The sequence below is a fragment of the Pinus tabuliformis genome, chromosome 4_1 (genome assembly GCF_031772625.1).
Source record: "Pinus tabuliformis cultivar Carrire ecotype Pingquan chromosome 4_1, CPIR1, whole genome shotgun sequence".
Taxonomy (NCBI): Eukaryota; Viridiplantae; Streptophyta; class Pinopsida; order Pinales; family Pinaceae; genus Pinus; species Pinus tabuliformis.
The window spans coordinates 646,321,333-646,346,058 of record NC_142303.1 but is presented as its reverse complement, the minus strand read 5'-3'; the positions used below and the strand labels follow the sequence as shown (position 1 = coordinate 646,346,058).

At 39.9% G+C, this 24,726-nt stretch overlaps 1 protein-coding gene and 1 pseudogene across 1 annotated transcript; one reads left to right on the top strand and one right to left on the bottom strand.

Annotated features, from left to right (window-relative positions):
• Positions 1–770: 770 nt before the first annotated feature.
• LOC149177715 (uncharacterized) lies at positions 771–1,724 on the bottom strand. Its single transcript, XM_089421854.1, has one exon. It carries the CDS (start codon positions 1,722–1,724, stop codon positions 771–773), a length of 954 nt encoding a protein of 317 aa, XP_089277980.1.
• A 4,969-nt stretch (positions 1,725–6,693) lies between these two features.
• On the top strand, positions 6,694–19,453 carry LOC149177714 (phosphoglucan, water dikinase, chloroplastic pseudogene; annotated as a pseudogene).
• Positions 19,454–24,726: the final 5,273 nt, after the last annotated feature.

Here is a 24,726-nt window from a genome sequence, read left to right as displayed (position 1 = left end):
GAGTGCAGGGCTTCCTGGGCAGACCCAATTGCTTCATGAATCTGCCTATCCTCAAGGAAAGAAAATTGTTGGGGAGCAATGTGAGTTGATAGGATAGGTTTAAGCCGGTTAGCAATAATCTTAGATATGATCTTGTAGAGTACATTGCAGAGTGAGATGGGGCGGAAATCATCAAATGAAGATGGGGTGTCAGACTTAGGAATGAGAGCAATGAATGTCGAGTTTATGGCATGATATAAACACCCAGATGATCTGCTTTCCTCTATCACACTGAGCAGGTCCTGTCCCAGCAGGTCATAGAAGGCTAGGTAAAATTCGATGGACCAACCGTCAGGGCCGGGGCTTTTGTCTCTCTTGAACCACTTGAGTGTGCTTTCCAGTTCCTCCAATGTTACCGGGGCCGTGAGTTCAGTCGAGTCATCCTCGTTTACATATCTGGGGAAGTGTGTGGCCACATCAATGATTTCTGCCAAGTTTGAACCAGGAGGGCTTCTGTACAGGCTCCTAAAGTGTGAGGTACCCAGCTGGGAGAGTTTATTGAAAGTGTCTGCAAGGCCCCCTTCTGGTATAGGAAGGTTCCAGATAGTGTTGGCCACTTTCCTTCCTTTAGCATAGTTGTGGAAAAATCTAGAGTTCTCGTCCCCTGCTTTCAGCCAAATAGCCCTGCTACGTAATCTGAGGTTTTCCTCCCTTTGTCTAAGCAGAGTAGACCTCTGATTTTCCAACTCAATCAGTCGAGTCTTATCCCCGGCCGAGGTGAAACCCAGGTTTCACTCATCCAGCAGGGTTCTCAACTCTTCTTCAACTGATGAGAGCTGGGCCGAATCCATTCTGTTCTTCTCCTTGGCCCAATTTATGACAATGTGCTTTAGCTCCGAGAGATTCTTACAGAAACCCTTTGACAATGATGCTTCTCTGTTTATGGGATGAGCCTTCCAGTAATCCGAGACCAATTTTATGAAGTCTTGATCTTGGAGCCAAAGATGATTGAATTTGAATGGGGCTTTTGGCTTATGGTGAGGCCCTAGGATTTCCAGAAAGATAGGGGAGTGATCTGATAATCCCCCAGATCCAACCCATTGTTTGTAGTGGTGAAGTTGCTGAATCAGGGGTCCTTTAAGAAGGAATCTGTCCAGTCTTCGAGCCAATGCAGCAGTTCCCACCCTTCTGTTCCTCCACGTAGGCATAGGCTTCTGTAAGGGGATATCAATAAAATCTGTCTGATCTAGGGAATTCCTCATAAAGTCGGTGATGGAATCCACTTGTGCCATGGAACCCCAAGATTCACGGAAGCCCAGAGAAAAATTTAGGTCGCCCCCCAGGATGGTATGGTCCGCTGCTAATAAGGAGAGATTTAGCAGGTGCCTCCAGAATGGCTCCCTGAGGTGGCAAGGACCATATACATTCACTATACGGAATGTTTTTCCAAGTTCTGCAGCGAAGATGTCCACTCCCATGAATCCTTGTCCACCCCAGGATGAATCGATCCTGATTGATCTAGGGTTGTATCCGATCGCCAGACCCCCCGAACGACCCGAGGCATCTGAGGCCAAGAACTTCCATCTCGGAGCCAGAGTGTTTAAGCAGTGAGAGATGTCCTCTGCCGGGCCCAGAGTCTCTTGGAGGAGGATAATGTCAGGATGCTCAATCTCAAATAGCCTCCGGATGGCTAGTTTTTTGGGGGCACTAGCCAAGCCCCTGCAATTGAATGATAAGCACTTCATGGAGGACCGCCCCGAGGGGTGGTGGCTGCTCTAAGGACCCCATCGATAGTGGACTGCCGGCCTGATGCGACCTCCACACCGGCCCTCCAGATGGCTTTGGAGAGATCAGATTTTCTACCTCTGGACGTCAGAGGTCCCATACCCAGAGGGACAATGCCCAGGCCTCCCTGAGAGCCCGGTAGCTGGGGACGAGGGCGAAGAGAGTATGGGTGGGAGGAAGTCCGCGAGGAGGATGACTGAGATGAAGAGGAGGGGAGTGGAGGCACGGAAGGTGGAGCAGTAGAGGCACACAGAGGGGGAGTCGATAACGGACAATGAGCCATAGTGCAAGGTGCAGATGATGAAACAAATGCAGATGAGCTATCAAGTGATAAGGAGGAAGGGATTAGAACAGTACCCGAGGCCTGTGCGGCAGCTGCAGCGGCCCGAGCCCTAGTCATAGGGGGCGATGACGGATCCGGCCCCTTCGTTCCAGACTTCACTGGCGACCCCTGTGCAGATGCTTCCCCCTGAGCTGGACGTAAGATGATCGGGGTTGCCTCTCGTGCTGATATGGGAGAGATCTTTGGGGACGTCTCTGGACTCTTGTTCAGCGGACAATCCTTAAATAGGTGTCCCACTTGATGACAGCGGTTGCAGCGGAATGGAACTCCTTCGTAGTCGAGTATTTGTGTCCTGCTGTATTTGCCCCATTGCAGTGTGATCTTCTCCTCTAAACCTTCACGCATGTCCAGGTGAACCAGCACACGAGCTAGGGTTCGCTTCCTGTATTCAACATACGTGCGGTCATGATCTAGATACGTGCCCAGAGCATTTCCTATCTTGATGAGCGCCTCCTCACTCCAATACTATAATGGTAATCCGGGTAATCGTACCCACAAGGGGCCTGCCCCGATCTGTTCACGTTCTGGGTCAAAGAGGGGACTCCACCTCTTTAACAGGACCGATGCAGTTTCAATGTGCCAATATTTCGCCAAAACAAGATTCGTGTAGTCCTCCTTTTTGAAATGGAGGGAGAACCACCCACAGGGGAGAACATGTACCTCCAGGAGTTCTTTGAGTAGGGCACCCCAGATTTCCTTAACCCATTGAGTCAGTCGGCTTGCTGTGTAGGCGCGTCCCCTCACATGTCCTACCAATACCGTATGGGCCATGGGCACCGCTTCCCCGAGAGTCGATGGATCACCAAAGGAGACAGTAATATCTTTGGTCGTTGCCTTAATACACCTGGATTTCCTCTTCTTAGTGCGAGGTGCAGATGGGTGATCGACAAAGGGGTTTGCTACACCTTCAGGGGGGATGGGCTTCGAGGGTTTAACATTGATCGTCGGGGTGCTAAAGCATCCGGAGGGCCGAATCCCAGAGGGGGGAAGGGTTTGAGGTCCCGTAACCGGGGATTCCACAGGAGGGGCCGGAAGATCCGAGGGTAGAAACGGGGGCTGATCGAAAGACAGGATCTGCGGCGAGAGCGTAGCGAGGAGTTGTTCCGTGCCGGGCGAAAGAGGAGGGGCATCAAGGCCAGGGGGGGAAACCGGGGTGAAATCAGGGATGGAGCGATTAGTGAGTGAGCTTGAGTGCGCGACCACAGGCGAGGTAACCGGTGAGCAGTGAACCGAGGCGGTTTGTGAGGCTATAACCGGAGCGGCGAAAATGATGCGGTCTTCGAATGGATCCGCGGAATAATCCACAATGTCCGTCTCCATGTGGCCTTCCATGACGGTAACAGGTGAGGCAGACAGTAGCGGCTGAGGAAACGGCGTGAGGACGACTCCGTTGGGGCTGTTGAGGAAATGGGTAACCGAAGACCGTGACTGCCTGCGACTGCCAGCAAACCCTAAAGAGCTAACCTAGACCCGCGCGCTCCTGTAGCTCCATCAGGCTCAAGTCTCAGGGATCTAATGTTATTTGTATGGGCATGTATCTTTGTTTTCATTTATTAAGGTAAATCAGAGGTTGCATCTTTAGATCCCTTGTGTGTTCAGTGTTTGATTGAAAGCATCTTTAATTAGAACATTGAAATGTGATAGAACTATTAAGATTTTTTATGTTTGGGATCTTACAATAATGGTATTTGATTAAATTGTTCTTGAACCATTGTGGGGATAGAAAATTACAAGGTTTCATGTTGATTCAATTCTGCATGGTTGAGTTGTTATTGTTTCTATTGAACTTTATCAACATCAATTGAATGAACTGACAAACCCACTTGAAAATTTGGCCTTTCAGCTTCATCTTCATGGAACTATGTATATGACTTAAGTGGTGCAACTACTGGCTCGTGATCATCCAAGAGTAAGATCGAATTGTGAAAAAGTGATGAATCATGGTGTTTCGTGGCAGCCAACAATTGAGTTTAATTTTATGTGTTATTCTTCATTTGTTGGTCACTAAGGCCCTTGCTTCCTTTTAGATCATTCTTGATGATCTCATCCACCATGGCTACTGCTCTAACTTGTGCATATATGATTTCTGAAATAGATACTTGCCCCTTTCAGACAACCATACTAGTGGGTACCGTAGCACTCTGTAATGCTCCTTCCTAAATGATCACTTATGGAGAATGACTCAATAACCTATTTGATTCCCGAAGTCTATAGTTGGTAAAAAGGGGATCAAATAATTTAATTGTTTAAATGTCATTTGGGTGAAAAAACAACATCTGAAAGTGACATTGAATAATCAAATTAAAAAGGTGTTATTAAGTGATTATGGGAGAAAAATCAAGGAAAACTTTCTAAACTCACTTTATATTTAATTCAGTGGGAAAAGGTAAAAGAAGGGTCAAAGGGAAGAAAGGTTATAAAAAAGAGACTTGTGGTATTCTGATGACCCATGGTATTATGTTGATAAAAGAGAGGTTGGAGGTCACTCTTGGGACATGCTTGATTATATTATTGTTCTTTGGAAAGTTTTTGGCTTCAATCCCTTGGACGAAACCCTAACGACATCTAGGTTTTGGTTGTGAAAGATTCAACCCTAGCCAATAAGTTGGAGATATCATTTTGGTTTCTCACATTAGGTGTACAAGGGATTCAATTTGGGTTAGTTTCAGGGGTGAAACAAATACATCGTAGTTGATCAGGGGGAAAGATCTCTTAGATCTTTCACATGTGCTTATTGTTGAAGATCCATCTCATTGGAAAACCATGGAGGAGGGCATAGCAGTTATACTCAACCATTCAAGGGTTTATTCACTTGTTTTGGACAAGCAGGTACACCTTGAGTTTGTGGAGTGTGGACACTGAATTGTCATTTACAGGTTGCATTATCAACATTTAGAGGGTTCGCTTCGGTTTAGATCTTGTTGCTCATTCCCAACACTATATCTCATCAAAGTAAGGCACTTTTTGTTGGTTTTTGGCATAAAAAGGAGGATCGATCTACTATAACCAATCTATCTAGCATGATCTCTTTCAACAGTTAGGAGAGGGAATATTCCAACATTGTTATCATTCTCTTTCTCCTATCAAATTGTGCCACAGTCAAGGTTGTTCATGTGATTCCCAGAATTGATTCTTGTTCCTAAAAAGGTTGCCCTATATTGTAATAAAAGGTTGGATTAATAAAACAAATCAGAATATTTTTTGTTGAGTTCTTTACTATGGTAATCTTTCTTGTGTGATCATTGTGTTAGAAATATTTCCAATTTGATTACATTCAAAATATTTGTCAAAATGTTTACAAGATAAAGGCTTCTTATTTGATTACATGTAAAGGGTTTGAAGAAAGGTTTACATGCAAAGTGTTTGACAAAATGTTTGAAAGATAAAAATCAAAGGTTTTGCAAGTTTGGTCAGGATAATTTAGTAGGGGATATTACAATGGTATCAAAGTTGCACATATTGCCAATCTAGGGGCTTTCAGTTTAAGATTCGTTTTTAGAAGTGATTTTAGTTAGTTGTGGCTGGGAATTAGTTCTTTAAATGAAAAAGATGAAAACCTTTAATGACCAGGAGTAAATGTTAGAATTGTTGAAAGCTTTGAAAAATATAACAAGAATCTAACAAAATTTCTAGAGCATTATGGGGTGTTTGAATCTCAATTATTAGTTGGTATAAAGGAAAAAATTATTCTAGTACAAGAAATAATGAAGGCAATAGGAGTAAACTTAGGAGAAAAAAATTTGTCTTCCCTGAAAAGGACATGGGGAGTGTAAACGTGAGTTGGGAAGATTTGTGGAGGTTCTGGAGAAGTTAATGAAATTGCTTTCAAAAGGTCAACATAACATAGTTGTGGCAAGGGTGAGGTGGTAGCAATGACAGCTAGCATGTTTGGTAGTAGAGAAAAGGCATATGGAGGACAAGATTTTGGTAATATGTCTTCAGGAGACACAAAAAGTATATTACTTGCAGTAAATTCTTCACAAGATTATATGAAAGTCAAGAAGGGAATTATGAAACCAAAATTGATAATTCCATAATTTGTTCATTTTTCATATGATAAAGTTGCCCAATATCTTAAAATCAAGTTGTGGCATATCCCTATAAATGAATATTTGCAAGTAGATTAAAAAATAACCCAACATTATTTGAACAAGAATATGGTTATGATTGTTGGCTTTGCATCGATTTTTCATCATGGTCTCATTGATCCCATCGAAGAGCTTGCTTACTTGGCCTTGCAATAAGGTATTTTCTTTCATGTTGATCTATGCCTTGGAGGTTTTGTGCTTCCTTTTTCTCGCAAATTAGGGTATCAAATTCCACCGTTTGATTTCATTGTTCAAGGAGTAACTTCAATATCAGTGGATATTCACAAGTATGGCCTAGGGCCAAAGGGTACAATTATTGTGCTATATCACAATCATGAAATAAAAAAAAACAACAATTTGTGGCTATAACAAAGGGGTCAGGAGGTCTTTATGTTTCACCAACTATATCTAGAAGTAGGACTGGTGGTGTTATTGTTGGTCCTTGGAAAAGTATGATGAGTGTTGGGGAGGAAAGGATATCTGGAGGTAGTTTGATCATTATCATGAGGCCAAGGTTGGGATACTCTGGTTCCTGGAAAGTCTATTGGCACTCTAATCAAGGTAAAGAATTTTTTTCCAAGTTCCTTTCCTGTTATTGTTTCAAGATTGGTTATTCTACTTGTCAACAAAGTTGATGGTTATGAAGAGGTTAAAGAAGTTGGATAAAATATTGTCGGAGTCATCCTTTTTCAAGAACTCCTCATTTATCACATATTGGTGTGAGAGCACGATAAGAAAAGGTGGTATTTTTAACATGTGAAGATGAGGAGAAAATGATTGAAGTTCACAAATATAATAGGCAATACATCAAGTTGGAAGCATCAACTGATATGGTACATGTATCAAAGCCTTCATCTAATGGAAAGAAAGAGCTAGTAACTGCAGGTAGGAAGTTGTCATTAGTTGAAAGCATAGTTGGTAATAAATTAGTAGAAATGCAATCTTACACTAGATTAGACAAAATAAGTTCACTCTCTTGAAGCCAGGTAGTTGCAAGTCCAGAAGGAGTCATTCTATAACTTTCAAAAGTTGATATTGGTAGTTCTAGTGCAAAGGATGCTTCATGTGGGTGGCTTGCCACATTAGATCAATTGAGTACACAAAGGTTTATAATGAGCAGGGTATTCCTGCATCATTTTGTGTTCTATAAGAAAGAGTTATACCCTTTGGAGCCATGGAATCAAAAATTGAATCTAGTGAATCTTTGAAAAAGTTTCAGTCAATGCTTGAAAAGATTAAGAAGGCAAGAGTAGAGGGGGGTGAACTGGATATCATATGCTTAGAATTGCAAGCATTTATTGCATCTCAAAGACCACCCAACACCAATATTGAAAGCATTGTTAAGTGTTTTCCATTAGATGCAAGGTTGATTGTAAGATCAAGTGCAAATGTTGAGGATTTACTTGGTATTTCTAGAGCTGATATTTATGGTTCTATTCCAAATGTAAGGAAATAGAACAGATTAGAAATGTTGTGCTAATTCCCCATTTAGAATAAAACCAAAGATGCTTAAAATTTGCTTATCAAGTGCTTAATTATTCACCATGTTTGCTTAATTAACTAATTCCCATGAGAGTTTCTTATTTAAATGCTATAAGCAATTTAAAATAAACTAGAAAATGAACAGCAGCAAAATAACAGCAAAGAACATCAAAATACAACACACAACACAGAGATTTGATGAGGAGTTCACCCCTCCTGGGCTACGTCTCCTTGGTCCAACTTCCAATGTTTGGGCATCTCTATTATGCTCAAAATTACAACAAAAGTGTGTTTACAATGCTCAAAATGCCTCTGAAACCTGTCTCAATGAGTTGAGAATACTCAAAAATGGCTATCTACCCTCTTTTAGCATCCAATTTGGATAAGAACTGAAGAAGTTATGACTTCGTCTAGTTCTCCCACTATTTGTTCCACAAAGTTCTCTAAAACCGACATCATCCTACAAATTCGCTCCAAAATCCACTAACTAAGAGAGAATTTGGTCGCACCGCGAGCCATAACCTGTCGACCGTATCACAAATCGCAATCATGTAAAAATCCGGGGGGTGTTCTTGTAAACAAAGCGGCAATTGTGCGATGCGATATTGGTGGACCCGACAGGAAATCAAACTATGACTCATAAATGTATCACATCCGGGAACTTATCACTCATCGCAATCAACGATGTTTGTGGGTTGAAGGTCTTGTTAACACGACAGAATGTTGCGATAGCGATATCGCAGACCCAACAGGAGTATAAATTGCAACATATAAAATATCGTGTCTGGGGTTTCAAGAAAGGATCTTAAAAAGTTATTCATAACTCTCATGAATGTCGTTAGAGCACTGCAAAGACCGAAAATCATAACCAGCCACTCAAACGATCCCTGTTTGGTTTTAAAAGAAGTCTTCCAAATATCCTCCTCAGCTATTCTAACTTGATGATATCCACTTCTCAAGTCTTATTTAGTGAAATATTTTGCATTCTTCAACTGATCTAGAAAATCATCTATTATGGGCAGTGGGTATCAATTCTTTATGGTAATTTTGTTCAAAGCTTGATAATCTACACACATGCGCCAAGTTCCATCTTTCTTGGGTACCAAAACAATTGGTGAACCACATGGCGAAGTAGAGGGACGAATTACACCTTTATCTAACAATTCGTGAACTTGTTTCTTAATTTCTAAACTTTCTAGAATTGACATTCGATACATATCGATGTTTGGGAGTGGATAGTCTTGCTATAGCTAAATGTCGTGTTGAATTCTCCTTTTGGTGGAAATCCCTTTGGTTCTTGAAATATATCTCCATATTGATTGACCACATCAACTGATTCATCCTTCAACTTCACATCACAGCCTACAAAGGATTCATGCTCTCTGTCATTCTTCTGCTTGATCATAAGGAGCATGAGATTCTTGTTGGAATTGACCAGTCGCTTCATTTTCCTTGCACTTGCCAAAGATAGATTAAGCTTCCTACGATGGGATCTCACAATATACTCCACTCCATCTTTGAACAAATGATATTTGTTCTCAAATCTATGGAAAACAACTTTCCTGTCATATAGATATGGGCTTCTAAACACAATTCCATAAATATCCAATGGCACTACATCTAATTCATCTTCATCAACGAAATTGGAAATAATAGCAAACCTAAAAACACATTTCCTTGTGACCTGAATATTTGCATCCTTGGTTATCCAACCCAACAGATACAGTTTATGATGAGGCACAGTTTCCAGATTCAATTTCTTGACCAAGTCTGTAGAAATTAAATTTTCCTGAGATCCACTGTCAAACAGCGTATCAATCTTGGTGTGTTTGGAAATAACTCGGATATGGAACAAATCAATTTTGTTTTCCTCATTTGAAGCGTTATTGGAGTTATTTGTTGCACTGGTGCTTGCCACGGCTTCCTCTTTTCTTGCTTTTGCCACAACTTTTCCCTTAGTGATTGTGGCTGCAATCTTTGATTCATCACTTGAGTCAGAACCCAAGTCTTGTTGTACAACAATGTTCGTCTTATGTTTTCTTTTATTGTTAGATTTCTTTGGTCTTTTGTTTTCCTTTAAATTTCTTTCCTTTTTCACCACTCTAGAATGGCTTCTTCTTACCTTCTTCTTGTACAATTTTCCCTCTTGCTTCGAGGTGTGTAGCTTGAACACATACCTCATCAAGATTCGTGGGATTAAACATAAGAATGGTATGTCGGTTTTGGAGCAATTTGTGGAACAAATAGTGGGAGAACTAGGAGAAGCCATAACTTCTTCAGTTCTTATTCAAATTGGATGCAAAAAGAGTCTAGATAGACATTTTTTAGTATTCTGAACTCATTGAGACAGGTTTCAGAGGCATTTTGAGCATTGTAAACACACTTTTGTTGTAATTTTGAGCATAATAGAGAGGCCCAAGCATTTGAAGCTGGACCAAAGAGACATAGCCCAGGAGGGTTGAACTTGTCATCAAATCTCTGTGTTATGTGTTGTATTTTTATGTTCTTTGATGTTATTTTGTTATTGTTCAATTTCTAGTTTATGTTAAAAAAATTATAACATTTACATAAGAAACTCTCATGGGAATCAATTAATTAAGAAAACATGGTGAATCCTTAAGCACTTGATAAGCAAATGATAAGCATCTTGGGTTTTATTCTGAATGGGGAATTAACAGAACATTACTAATCTGCTCCATTTCAGATCATTTGCTTATCAAGTGCTTAAGGATTCACCATGTTTGTTTAATTAACTGATTCCCGTGAGAGTTTCTTATGTAAATGTTATAAACAATTTAACATAAACCGGAAATTGAACAACAACAAAATAACAACAAACAACATCAAAATACAACACACAACACACAACACAAAGAGTTGATGAGGAATTCACCCCACCTAGGCTACGTCTCTTTGGTCCAGCTTCCAATGCTTGGGTCTCTCTATTATGCTTAAAATTACAACAAAAATGTGTTTACAATGATCAAAATTCCTATGAAACCTGTCTCAATGAGTTCAAAATACTAAAAAATGGCTATCTAGCCTCTTTTTTCATCCAATTTGGATAAGAACTGAAGAAGTTATGACTTCTCCTAGTTCTCCCACTATTTGTTCCACAAATTGCTCCAAAACCGACATAATCCTACAAATTCGCTCCAAAATCCACTAACTGAGTGAGAATTTGGCCGCGTCGCGAGCCATAACCTGTCGGTCGTATTGAAAATCACAATCAGCGTAAAAACACGACGAATGGTCTTGTAAACAAAGTGGCAATTGTGTGATGCGATATTGATGGACCCGAAGGGAGTATAAACTGAAACATATAAAATATCACATATGGGGTCTTATTTCATAGATATATCTATATATATCTATATCTATATATATATATATATATATCGGTGGGTATTGGGTGCGATATGCGATTACGATATATCGCATCGCAACCTTGATTGTGTTGGGGGCCAATTCTATAACTCCTCCTTTCTTGCGATTGCGATATGCGATATAACAAATCGTAATTGGCACTGCCTGGGGGCCGATTCTTAACCTAGTCCACCTGCAATATGCTATATGCGAGGGCCAATGGCGGCCTACCACTTGGCACATCCTCATTCATTGGGACCTTTGCCACGTCATTCAATCATGTCATGTAAACAAGTCAAACTTGAACTTTGACTTGCTCTAACTTTTGCATACGAGTTCAGATTTGAGTGTTGTTCACACCATTGGATTTAGAATGACGATTTAGAATGAGTTTAACAAGATTCTAACACTTTTATTTTTGAGCATAAACTTGAGCACCTGATCACTCCTCCCCACTAGAAGCCTTTTGGACCCCAAAATATTATATTCAATTATTTAACAAATGAGGGTATTGTTCCCTCACCTTCCCCTTTTCAATGCATTTGGCCTTTGATGGATTTGTACCTTTGAGACCCGCTCAAAGATAATCAAAATTTCCCCTCTTTGATGACCTCATTATTTTGTCAAGTATGGTGTCTTGTTGAAGCTCATCAAGTAATGCTTACATTTCTTCACACTTTGCACCAATGTGTAAAGCTCTTTATCGTATGCAGGATAGTTAATAACAACACCATTAAAAATCTCATAATGAAATGAAATGGGCTTACCATGTTGTAAAAGAATTGCACCCATGGCGTAGTCACTTGTATCTATTTGTATTTCAAATGGTTGTTTCAAATCTGATAATGCTAAAACTGGTGTTGAACTGATCTTATGTTTTAAAGTATCAAATGCTTTTTTCTATTTGGTGAATCAACTGAATTTGCTCAATGAATTTATTTTCTTTGTCTATGTTGCTATGTCCATCTACGTCTACATATTTCTCAAAGATGAAATCCAAATGTGATTTAGGCAAATAGCCAAGACATGCCTCAAAATGCAAAGTTAGAGTAGAAGATTGTGTTTCTCGGTTGTAACATGTTGAAAATAATGCAACTGTTCATCCCACAACTTAGGATGTTTGATGCAATATCCTCTTAGGAAATGAATAATTCTCATGTGAACCACTTCAGTTTGACCATCTGTTTGCGGATGGAAGGATATACTTCACTTCAACTTGGTGTCCATCAAGTTCCATAAACTTGACCAAAAATTCCCAACAAATCGGGAATCACGATCACTTACAATAGAAGTAGGTAATCCAAAATGAACCCATACATTTGAAAGAAAAGTTGAGTTGTTTTTTCAGCTATCATTTGTTTTTTAAAAGGAATTAATATGCACATCGTGTTGAACCTATCCACAACTACATACAAATAATCATGATCTTTTCTTGATAAAGGAAGACCTCCTACAAAATCCATAGATACACTCTCCCATGGACGTGAAGGAACTAGAAGTGGTGTGTACAATCCTAGTTTATGCTCAGGTGCAATAGAACCATAAATATGTTTATGATCCTAGTTTTGGATGACGGCCTCTTCGATTTGAAGTTGATTTTAGCAAGATTCTGACACTTTGATTTTTGACATAAACTTGATCACCTGATCACACCACTAGGAACTTGAGCACTAGTTTTATTCTCCCATGGCCGCGAAGGCATTGGAACTTGAACTTTGACTTGCTCTAACTTTTGCATACGAGCTCGGATTTGAGTGTCATTCACACTGTTGGATTCAGAATGATGAGCTCTTCGATCTAAAGTTGAGTTTAACAAGATTCTAGCACTTTGATTTTTGAGCATAAACTTGGAAACCCTGAAGTTGGGTCAAGTGGAAGAAGAGCAAGGTTGCCAAAGTCTTCTACACCAATTTAGCCTCAAGTTGCATTTGAGCCTTCAGAGACCATGTCTCATGAAGGAGAACCTATCATGACAGAAGATGAGAAGTCCTTCATAAAGGATTTCTTTGATATGATAGAGATGGTGAAGGTCCTCTATGAAGAGAGGAATAGCAGATTGCAAGTAGAAAGTACCAAACCTCCCAAAGGAGAAGGATATTCAGGAGGAGGTAATGGAAAAGGAGGTAATGGGAATGGAGACAAACCTCCACCCTCTCCACCATATTCTTCATCTTCTACTTCACAAGCATATTCACACTCTTCCACTAATACAACCCTTACTCATATTATTCATCATTATGCAAAGGAACTGGTAAATCACCTTTTCTAAAGCTTGATGTTAAATTTGAGTTGCCTATGTACAATGGAGAAGTTAATGTAGAAAAGTTGGATAACTGGATTCGTCAGTTGGAGGTGTATAGTAGAATTTAGAACCTTCAAGAGGATAATATCAAAATTTAGTTGGCTTCATTGAGAATGGAGGGTGCGGCACTTGTATGGTGGGAATAAGGGACTCAAGACGAGATAAAAAACACAGTAAAATCTCTATTACTTGGTCTGATTTCATTGATGCTATCCCATATGCAAAAATCTATCATGCATTGGAAAAATTTCGAACAGTTAAAAGGTCAAAATGTGCAAGAGTATACTCAAGAGTTTAGGAAAAGAGCTCTCATGCTAGGAGTATATTTCCAGTCACAAGATACTTTGCTAAAATATATAGGAGGTTTTCATATATATCTTCGACATACCATTCTTATGTTTAATCCCATGAATCTTGATGAGGTCTGTGTTCAAGCTACACACCTCGAAGCAAGAGGGGAAAATGTATAGGAAGAAGGTAAGAAGAAGTCATTCCATAGTGGTCAAAAATGAAAGAAATTTAAAGGAAAGCAAAAGAAAAATTATTTTGTTAAGAAAGAAGGGGAGAAACCCGTGTGCAAGAATTGTTCCAAAGATGGTCATGATGAAACACAATGCTGGAAGTTTCATCCTGAATTAAGACCGAAGAAATCTAACAATAAAGGGAAACAAAAGACAAACATTGTTGTACAACAAGACTAGGGTTCTGACTCAAGTGATGAATCAAAGATTACAGCCACAATCACAAAGGGAAAAGCCATGGCAAAATCAAGCAAAGAGGAAGCCATGGCAAGCACCAGCGCAACAAATAATGCTTCAAATGAGGAAAAGAGAATTGAGTTGTTCCATATCCGAGTTATTTCCAAACACACCAAGATTGATATGATGTTTGACAGTGGATCTTAGGAAAATTTAATTTCTACAAACTTGGTAAAGAAATTGAATCTGGAAACCGTGCCTCATCATAAACTGTATCTATTGGGTTGGATAACCAAGGATGCAAATCTTCAGGTCGCAAGGAAATGCATTTTCAGGTTTTTTATTACTGCCAATTTCATTGATGAAGTCGAATTAGATGTAGTGCCACTGGATATCTCTGGAATTGTGTTGGGAAGCCCGTATATGTATGACAGGAAAGTTGTTTTCAATAGATTTGAGAACAAATAAAATTTGCTCAAAAATGGAGTGGAGTATATTGTGAAATCCCATCGTAGGAAGCTTAATCTGTCTTTGGCAAGCGCAGGGCAAATGAAGTGACTGGTCAATTACAACAAGAATCTCGTGCTCCTTATGATCAAGCAGAAGAATGATACAAAGCATGAATCCTTTGCAGGCTATGACGTGAAGATGAAAGTTGAATTGGTTGATGTGGTCAATCAATATGGAGATATGTTTCAAGAACCAAAGGGATTGCCACCAAAAAGGAGAATTTAGCACGAAATTCAGCTACAGCAAGACTGTCCACTCCCAAACATTGGTATGTATCGAATGTCAATTCTGGAAATTTTAGAAATTAAGAAACAAGTCCAGGAATTGTTAGATAAAGGTGTAATTCGTCCCTCTACTTCGCCATGTGGTTCACCAATTGTTTTGGTACCCAAGAAAGATGGAACCTGCCACATGTGTGTAGATTATCGAGCTTTGAACAAAATTACCATAAAGAATCGATACCCACTACCCAGAATAGATGATTTTCTAGATCAGTTGAAGAATGAAAAATATTTCACTAAATTAGACTTGATAAGTGGATATCATCAAGTTAGAATAGTTGAGGAGGCTATTTGGAAGACTGCTTTTAAAACCAAACAATGATTTTTTTGAGTGGCTGGTTATGTTGTTTGGTCTTTGCAACACTCCAGCTACATTCATGAGAGTTATGAATGATGTTTTAAGATCCTTTCTTGATAAGTTTGTAATTGTCTATTTAGATGATATTTTGATATTCAACAAATCACAAGAAGAACATGTCAAGCATGTGATGAAAGTGTTGGATGTCTTGAGAAAAGAATAATTTGTGAAGATGTCTAAATGTGAATTCGGGAAAAATTCCTTAGTGTATTTAGGCCACATAGTTGGAGGAGGTGAGCTGAAGATTGGCCCTTCTAAAGTTTCGGTCATTGTGAATTGGCAAATACCCAAATCAGTCACAGAAGTAAGGAGTTTCCTAAGAGCAGCGCAGTACTGGAGGAAGTTCATTGCCAATTTCTCTTCCATAGCAGCTCCACTACATGCTTTGACCAGCATGAAGGTTGTCTTCCAGTGTGGAGGTAAACAATAAAAAACATTCGATGCTTTAAAACAAAATATTAGTTCAGCCCTAATTTTAGCATTGACGTATTTGAAACAACCATTTGAAATATAAGCATATGCAAGTGACTACGCCATGGGTGTAGTTCTTTTACAGCATGGTAAGCCCAGTTCATTGCATTCTGAGATTTTTAATTGTGTTTTTATTCACTATCCTACATATGATAAAGATATTTACGCATTGGTGCAAAGTGTGAAGAAATGGAAGCATTACTTGATGGGAAAAGAAACCATTATTCACACCGATCATCAACCTTTGCAATATCTGCAATCTCAAACAAAATTGCAACAATCAAGGCACTTTTACTGGATGGGATTCTTACAGCAATTGCACTTGGTAATTAGGTACAAGAAAGGTATTCATAATAGAGTTGTTGATATGCTTTCTAGACTGGTTGTTAATGTATCCATTTTACTCAAGAATAATTCTATTTTTCCTGAAAGTTATGTTGAACAATACGCACATGATGTTGACTTTCAAGAGGTATATTAAAACTTGAGTCAAGGCCACCAAGTTGAGGAATTAGACTACCATGTACATGATAATCTGTTGTATCATTTGGGAAAATTTTGTGTTCCACAGGGAGAGAGAGTAAATGTCACTAGGGAAGCGCACACTTCTCTTATTGCTGGACATTTCGGTGTAAGTAAAACAGTGGCAAATCTACAAAGGTATTTGTACTGGCCTCGTATGCTTGAAAATGTGTCACGTTTTATCAGAGGTTGTTCATTGTGTGCAGTCAGTAAGCCTATTAATAGGAAACTAGGATTTTACACACCATTTCCAGTGTCTTTACATCCATGGGAGAGTGTTTCTATGGATTTTGTAGGAGGTCTTCCTTTATCAAGAAAAGGTCATGATTATTTGTACGTAGTTGTGGATAGGTTCAGCAAGATGTGCATATTAATGCCTTGTAAAAAACAAATTACAGCTGAACAAATAGCTCAACTTTTCTTTCAAAATGTATGGGTTCATTTTGGATTACCTACTTCTATTGTAAGTGATCATGATTCTCGATTTGTTGGGAATTTTTGGTCAAGTTTATGGAACTTGATGGACACCAAGTTGAAGAAAATTACAACCTTCCATCCGCAAATAGATGGTCAAACTGAAGTGGTTAACAGGATAGTTATTCATTTGCTAAGAGGATATTGTAGCAAACATCCTAAGTTGTGGGATGAACAGTTGCATTATATTCAGCATGCTTACAACTAAGCAAAACACTCTTCTACTCTAACTTCGCCTTTTGAGGCATGTCTTGGTTATTTGCCTAAATTGCCTTTGGATTTCATCTTTGAGAAATATGTAGTTGTAGATGGACATAGCGACATAGACAGAGCAAAGAAATTCATTGAGAAAATTTAGTTGATTCACCAAACAGTTCAAGAACAACTAGAAAAGAGTCAAGGCAAGTATAAAGCAAGGCATGATAAGCATCATGTGGATCATCAGTTTCAAGTAGGTGATGAAGTTTGGCTATACATTAGCAAGGAAAGGCTTTAAGGTGAAGGTAAAAAATTGAAACCAATCCGTTATGGTCCATTTAAAATTCTGGAAAAGATTGGTAATAATGCTTTCAAGCTTGATTTGCCTTCATATATGCAAATTTATTCCGTTGTTAATGTTGAAAATTTGAGATTGTATGAGCCTCCTTTGATTGAAGATCAAGGAGAAAGTATACAAATTCCATCAATTGAAGATTTTCTCCAGAATTTCTTGATGAGCTTCAGCGAGACACCATACTTGACATAAGAATGAGGTCATCAAAGGGGAAATTTTGATTATCTTTGAGTGGGTCTCAAAGGTACAAATCCATCAAAGGCCAAATGGATTGAAGAGGGGAAGGTGAGGGAACAGTACCCTCATATGTTCAATAATTGAATATAATCTTTTGGGGTCCAAAAGGCTTCCAGTGGGGAGGAGTGATCAGGTGCTCAAGTTTATGCTCAAAAATAAAAGTGCCAGAATCTTGTTAAACTCAGCTTCATATCGAAGAGCTCATCATTATGAATCCAATGGTGTGAGCGGCACTTAAATTTGAACTCGTATGCAAAAGTTAGAGCAAGTCAAAGTTCAAGTTTGACTTGTCTACATGACAGGATTGGATGACGTGGAAAAGATCCCAGTGAATGAGTAGGCACCAAGCGATAGGCTTCCATTGGCCCTCACATATCACATATCGCAGGTGGATCGGGTTAAGAATCAGCCCCCAGGCAGTTCCGATTGCGATATCGCATATCGCAATCGTAGCAAAGGAGGAGTTATAGAATTGGCCCCCAGCACAGTCAAGGTTGTGATGTGATATATCGTAATCGCATATCGCACCCAGTACTCGCCAATATATATATGATACAGGAATTATCTGCCGATAGCAAAATACGATGAGTTCTGATAAAGATAAGACCCTGGACGTGATATTTTATATGTTACAGTTTATACTCCCGTCGGGTCCGTGATATCGCTATCGCAACATTTCGCCATGTTAACAAGACCTTCAGCCCACCAAACCTCACCGATTGTGATGAGCGATAAGTTCCCTAAAGCGATACATTTATGAGCCACAATTTAAGTTCCCATCAGGTCTGCCAATATCGCATCGCATAATTGTCGCTTTGTTTACAAGACCATCCGCCAGGTTTCTAGTCCGATTGTGGTTTGTGATATGATCGACAGGTTATGGCCCACAGCGCGGCCAAATTCGCGCTTAGTTAGTGGATTTTGGAGCGAATTTGTAGGATTATGTCGGTTTTGGAGCAATTTGTCGAACAAATAGTGGGAGAACTAGGAGAACTCATAAATTCTTCAGTTCTTATCCAAATTGGATGCAAAACAAGGCTAGATAGCCATTTTTAGTACTCTAAACTCATTGAGATGGGTTTCAAAGTCATTTTGAGCATTCTAAATACACGTTTGTTGTAATTTTGAGCATTATAAAGAGGCCGAAGCATTGGAAGCTGGACCAAGGAGACGTAGCCCAGGAGGGGTGAACTCGTCATCAAATCTATGTGTTGTGTATTGTATTTTGATGTTCTTTGTTGTTATTTTGCTATTATTCAGTTTCTAGTTTATGTTAAATTGTTTATAACATTTACATAAGAAACTCTCATGGGAATCAGTTAATTAAGCAAACACGATCAATCCTTAAGCACTTGATAAGCAAATGATAAGTATCTTTGGTGTTATTCTGAATGGGGAATTAGCACACCATTACTAATCTGCTCCATTTTAGATCAGATTTTCACCCTAAGAGGTTTGAAAGTGCAGTTGCACAAGTATGGGCATCATTATACACACGGAGAGTTGTCCTTAGCCAAAGAATTGTTGGGGTACCATAAAGAGAAGCAGTTATTTCTGTCTTGACCCAGGAAATTCTTTCTCCTCAACTGTCGTTTGTATTACACACGATTAGTCCTATTGATCAAAATGATAAAGTACTGCAAGTAGAAATTATAGTTGGGTTAAGTGAAACTCTCACATTTGGTGCTAGGGGAACGCTTTGGCGTTTAGCAGTCAATAAATTTGATGGGACTGCAAAAACATTAGCCTTTGCCAATCTTAGTGAGGAACTAGTGGCCCATTGATGGTAAAGTTATGGGGTAGATAGTGGATAATAGTAAAAAGACTCTTTCTTTATATCCAATCTATTGATATTAGCTAGGGCAACGACTAGCTACAATAAGATCCTTCCTAGAACAAAAGTTTGGTTTCCATCAAGACGGGAAGGATGGTTGGCACAAGGGATTTTATACATCACCTTGGGATGAGGTGCTTTCTCCTTTCAAATGTGAATTCATAACTTGAGAGAATATCGGTTAATGTTTTCAAGGTGGATACAATATTAGGATGCATAGAAATGAAACAAATATTGGGTGGAATTCTTCAGGTAATGAGAATGTGAATTTCCCAATGTGACCTTCGGATCCAACGATTTTTATGAGGGATGGTTTACATTATAGTGGATTTATTTGTGTTATGGTAGAGTGTGACAATGATGTTGGGTTCAATTGTATTAGGATGGTACAAAAAATACATTTTGGAGAATTCTACAGGCATATTTGGGATCTTGGTATTGATATGTAGGTTCTGGATTGCTTGAGGGTAATTAATATCAGGAAGGGAATATTGTGATGTCCCTTTCGAAATGATCACTTTTGGAGAATGACTTAGTATCATATTTGATTCTCGTAGGCTATAGTCGGTAAAAAATGAATCAATTAATTTAATTGCGTAAATGTCATTTGGGTGAAAAAGCAACATCTAAAAGTCACATTGAATAATTAAATTAAAAGGTTGTTATTAAGTGACTATGGGATTAAAAAAAAAAAAAAAACTTTATAAAGTCACTTTATATTTAATTAAGTGGGAAATGCAAAAGAAAGGGGTTAAAGAGAAAAAGGTTATAAAAGAGAGATCCATGGTATTCTGATGATAAAAGAGAGATTGGATCTCACTCTTAGAGCATATCTGATTATTTTATTGTTCTTCAAAAAAAATTGGCTTCAAACCCTTGGAAGAAACCCTAAGACCATTCTGTTTTTGGTTTTGAAAAATTCAACTCTAGCCAATAAGTTGGGGAGATCGTTGTGGTTTCTCACATTGGGCATACAGGAGAATTGATTTGGGTTGGTTTTGGTGTTGAAACAAATGCACATTCACTAATAAGGAGGAAAGATCACTCAGATCTTTCACAGGGACTTATTGTTGAAGATCCATCTCATTGCCACACTGTTGAATTATTTGATGAGGGCATAACAGTTCTACTTAGCCATTCGAGACTTTATTCACTTGTTTTGGCCAAGCCACGGGTACAACTCATGTCCATGGAGTGTGGAGGCTGCATTATCTTTTATAGTTTGCATTATCAGCATTTCGTGGGGTTGGTTCGGTTCAAATATTACTGCTCATTCCCAACAACATTTCTCTCATTGAAGCGAGGCACTTTTTGTTGGTTTGTGGCATAAAAGAGAGGATCAATTTAATATAACCAATCTATCCAACATGATCTCTTTCAATAGTTAGGAGAGGAGATATTACAACACTATTATCAGTCTCTTTCTCCTATCAAATTGTGCCATAGTCAAGGATGTTCATGCGATTCCAAAATTGATTCTTGTTCCTAGAAAGGTTGTAATGTTCCAAATTGAAATTTATAGCTAATAACATACACATGAACTAGGCCATAGCAAATAAATCATAAACACGCATGCACCATCAAAAACACCAAGAAGATGGGAAAATAAGTTGAGCCATTTTATTAAATTATGAGCTATAAGGAGTACATATAGAAAGGAACAAGTGCACGTGAGCTTGCACAAGCAAGCTAGATCAAACCCAAGTGGAGGATATGACCCTAACAACTAGGAAACTTTGACCCAATATTCTTTTGTGCAGACCCAGAAATTGGCAATTGTTGTTGTACTAGAATGATGTGAATGGCCCTCTATGATATCCAGAATCACCTGAAAATGTAGCTATAGATTCTCCTAAAAATACTCATCCAAACCTAGAAAGGAATCTGCCCCAAACCAACCACCCGGAAAACCCACAAAATGGTGCAATTATCGTCTAAATAATAAAACATAATGTTGGATTAAAAGGGGATTTCTAGTTTGAATACTACCTGGAAAAATCTGTAAATTTAACCCTGGACTCCTCTCAACAAACCCACAAAAACCCATAAAGGGTTTTGGCTAATTTTGACCTTCCAAAATTGCCCTATTTTGGCACTACACCCTCCTAAACAAAGACTGTGTCCCCAGTGATGAAATCTGCTGAAATCCTCCTTATTTCTCCTCAATTTGCAATAGGAATGATAAAGGAAGTTTTCCCGGATGTTAGGGAGAAATCTCACATCAAATCCGGACACAATATAGTTGAAATCAGCTCCACATAAATATTGTCTAGTGACCCCATGCGCAAATCCTAGGAAGATAAATTCATTCCTCTCAAAATCCGCAATCTCCAACCCCGAAATTCCCCACAAAGCTTAGTCTTCCCTTGGAGAAACTTCTCTAAATTTATTCCCCTAGAGAAACTTCTCTAAATTTATCCCAGCAAACACTCCCTGGAAAATAGTTGAAATAAGTGGCACGATTTTCTCTATTGTGTCCTCCCTGGAGCATGAATTAGCTTAGGGGATTGGCTGAAAAATGCTCCCAAAATTCCACAAGCCTCCCTTCTAATGTAGCAGCAAATTTACCTCCCTAGGGTGGCACTTGAATTCCACCGAAAGAACGGTGAATTATTCCCTTGGAAAAATCTATGCTAAGCAGCACTTGTGACCGAGCTAAATATCTTGAGCAACAAAGGAAATAGATGAGTGAAAAAAAGACCCCAATAGCTTCTATGTTACTTCTATTTATAATTTTTCCTTGCCTCCTCTTATGGGTCCCTCCATCCAATATTTCAACCTCCTTCCCTTAGCACTTCGATTTTCTCTCAAGTGGTGTGTATTTCTTATAAGTGTGGACCCCACATTCGACTAGCAACTTGATTTTCTATCCCTCCTAAGTCCCATATGCAAAAAATGTCTCTAATGCTCAATTTACAAAATTGTGCTATGCTTAGCACCTCCCCAATAAACTCCATTAACTCCCTCAGATGAAAAATAAAAATTTGGGACATTACAATCCTCCCCATCAAAAATTGCTTGTCCTTGAGCAATGCCTGAACAAGTGCCCTCTCTGACTGTGGATCCCCACTGCAAACTTCACCATGGTTCCAAATGTGTCATTGGATCATCCTTGATCTCTTTATTGTCCTATAATGAAGGAGTCCCTCGATACTAGGATCCCAATCCAACCTAATCAATGTGAAGCACCCCTTGCTCCACTCACTATCCTACCATATATGGGCATTAAAAGCCCTCTGTCTACCTCCAATAAGTAGAGAATCCTAACGATGTAAAACTTTGTCCAAATCCTCATGAAGCTTCCCTACTAAATAGTCCACCTCATGCACTCTAATTGTGGGCCCCTAAAGATACAACTCAATCCCTATGCGAATGAAGTCTCTCATGCATGAGCTCCTCCTAAAATCCTCTTGTTAGCCAACCTGCCATGTTGATGAAGTCTCCCATGCCATTAGCGAATCACTGAAACCCGATGGAAAATTTGGATGACCCTCCCCTGCAGAAACCATCTCACCCCTATGGGTAACTGAACCGTTAAGAATTGTGACTCTAGGGCCCCATTCCCATCGCAGTAAGAAACTACCTTGTTGACCCCTTGACACCTTGGTCATCACTAACAGTCTAGCATGCTCGTACCATAGCCTCCTCTCACATAATTCTCGGCCACAATCTATGCGATGATTGAGGTTAGGCCCAACCTGCCAAAGTGACTCAATAGTGTCAATGCCTATCACTCCATGGCTCGCCCCAATCTTGAGCAACAATCTGCCTCGCCCTATGGTGAGGGTTTCGGTGACTCCCCATGTGTCCACCTGTGAATGAATCAGTTCACTTGTTATCCTGTCGATGCTCACTAAGGAGTGGAGTATCCCACCAATCCATTGGATCCCTGGATCCCATAACCATGCTGGAGGTCCACAACCCCCAATCCTCTTTGTTTGTCATTTTGATATGTTACTAGTTTTTGGGACCCCTCTATGCCCCGTCTCTGACTCCTATAGGCATCTAATAGTAAGGCACCGAGCATCAAGAACCTATGTCGTGAATAACCAACTACTCTTCGCCTTCCAAATCACATAGCAAGATCTATTGTCCCAACTCTTGATAATGTGCCCGGGTACCAGCGAAAGCCTAGGCATCATCCCGCCAACAAGGACTACCATTCCCCGCACCTCATGCTCACCTAACACCTCAATTTGTCAACTAAAAAAGCACCATGCAACTCCCTCTCGGTCACATCCCCAAGTGTGAGTCCAGGGGTGGAACATAGGATACCTCGACAATCAACCACATCATCCCTAAGCATGTATTTGTCAAGTAGTGCACCTACCAAATGTCTCAACTAGAGAGTCTCCTCCCAACCCATGACGCACGATGTCTCATCCAACTACCTAGGGTGAGCCTCACATGCCCTGCTACCTAAATGGAAAGTGTCAAGGGGCAACAACCAAACACTTTGCAACTGTGAGCAACACTAGAGGAGGATGGGTGGGTATGTCCCAAAGGGTATGATCAAGAGTCTGTCAGAATGCTCAAGATTAATCCTACAGACGACCCTTTCTCCACCTCAGATCTACTGAAAACCCCCCCCGAAGTCATTTCTCCACTAAACATGGTGTCCCTAGATGCTCAACAATGTCCTCATCAATCCTAGGTGAGTTGCATCCAGTGGTACACCTGATTCCCTTATCCATAAGTCTCCTTGGAGGAAACACTCCAGGATCCCATTGTGCCACATCATGAGTCACCGCATAACACCAAGCATCATTGAACTCCTTGACATGCCACTGTATGCCACAACTTGTCCCTGTACACCACTGGATACCCCTGACTACAGTTATACCATCTTGTATTGTCTTGTGTCCCGCCTATGTCACTGCACCTGTCACTCCCCACATGCAATCAATGTGATGTGAGGCACTCCCACTCCAAAACACAGTCCAACAGACTATGACACACCCCCATGCGTCTCCACGCCCATCTAAAAACCACTACTCCACGCTAGTTGATACTACCCATCCCTGGATGTGATGGCCTAAAGTTGTGTCCATATGCGTCAGCCTGCACCTGACCTGTATCATCACCTCAATTGTCACATAACCATGCTCTCCGATGAGGGGATCTCCCCTCCAAATCCTCCCTGAGGGGCCCAAGAAGTGAATCTCTTTAGGTACTAGTAATGATGCCACCATTGCTCTACTCCTTTGTGTCCTTTGTTCCCTACGCAAATGTGAAGAATCTCCAGCTCCATACAAGGCATTGTCTGGTAGCCTGCTAATGCCACCTCCTCCAACAAACTCCTACCATAGTATGTTGATCATCCTATGATCCCATGCACAACTGTCATACCAAGACAACCCAAGGAGTCTGCCCATAAGCTGGTTGGCCACTGGTGTTGACCAAAACTCCCCTAGTGAATGTGTGTGCTGAACTTCTAGGTCAA

Bases quoted from the DNA above. Each gene is read 5' to 3' on its own strand.
- LOC149177715 (XM_089421854.1), bottom strand. From the start codon at position 1,724: ATGAAGTGCTTATCATTCAATTGCAGGGGCTTGGCTAGTGCCCCCAAA.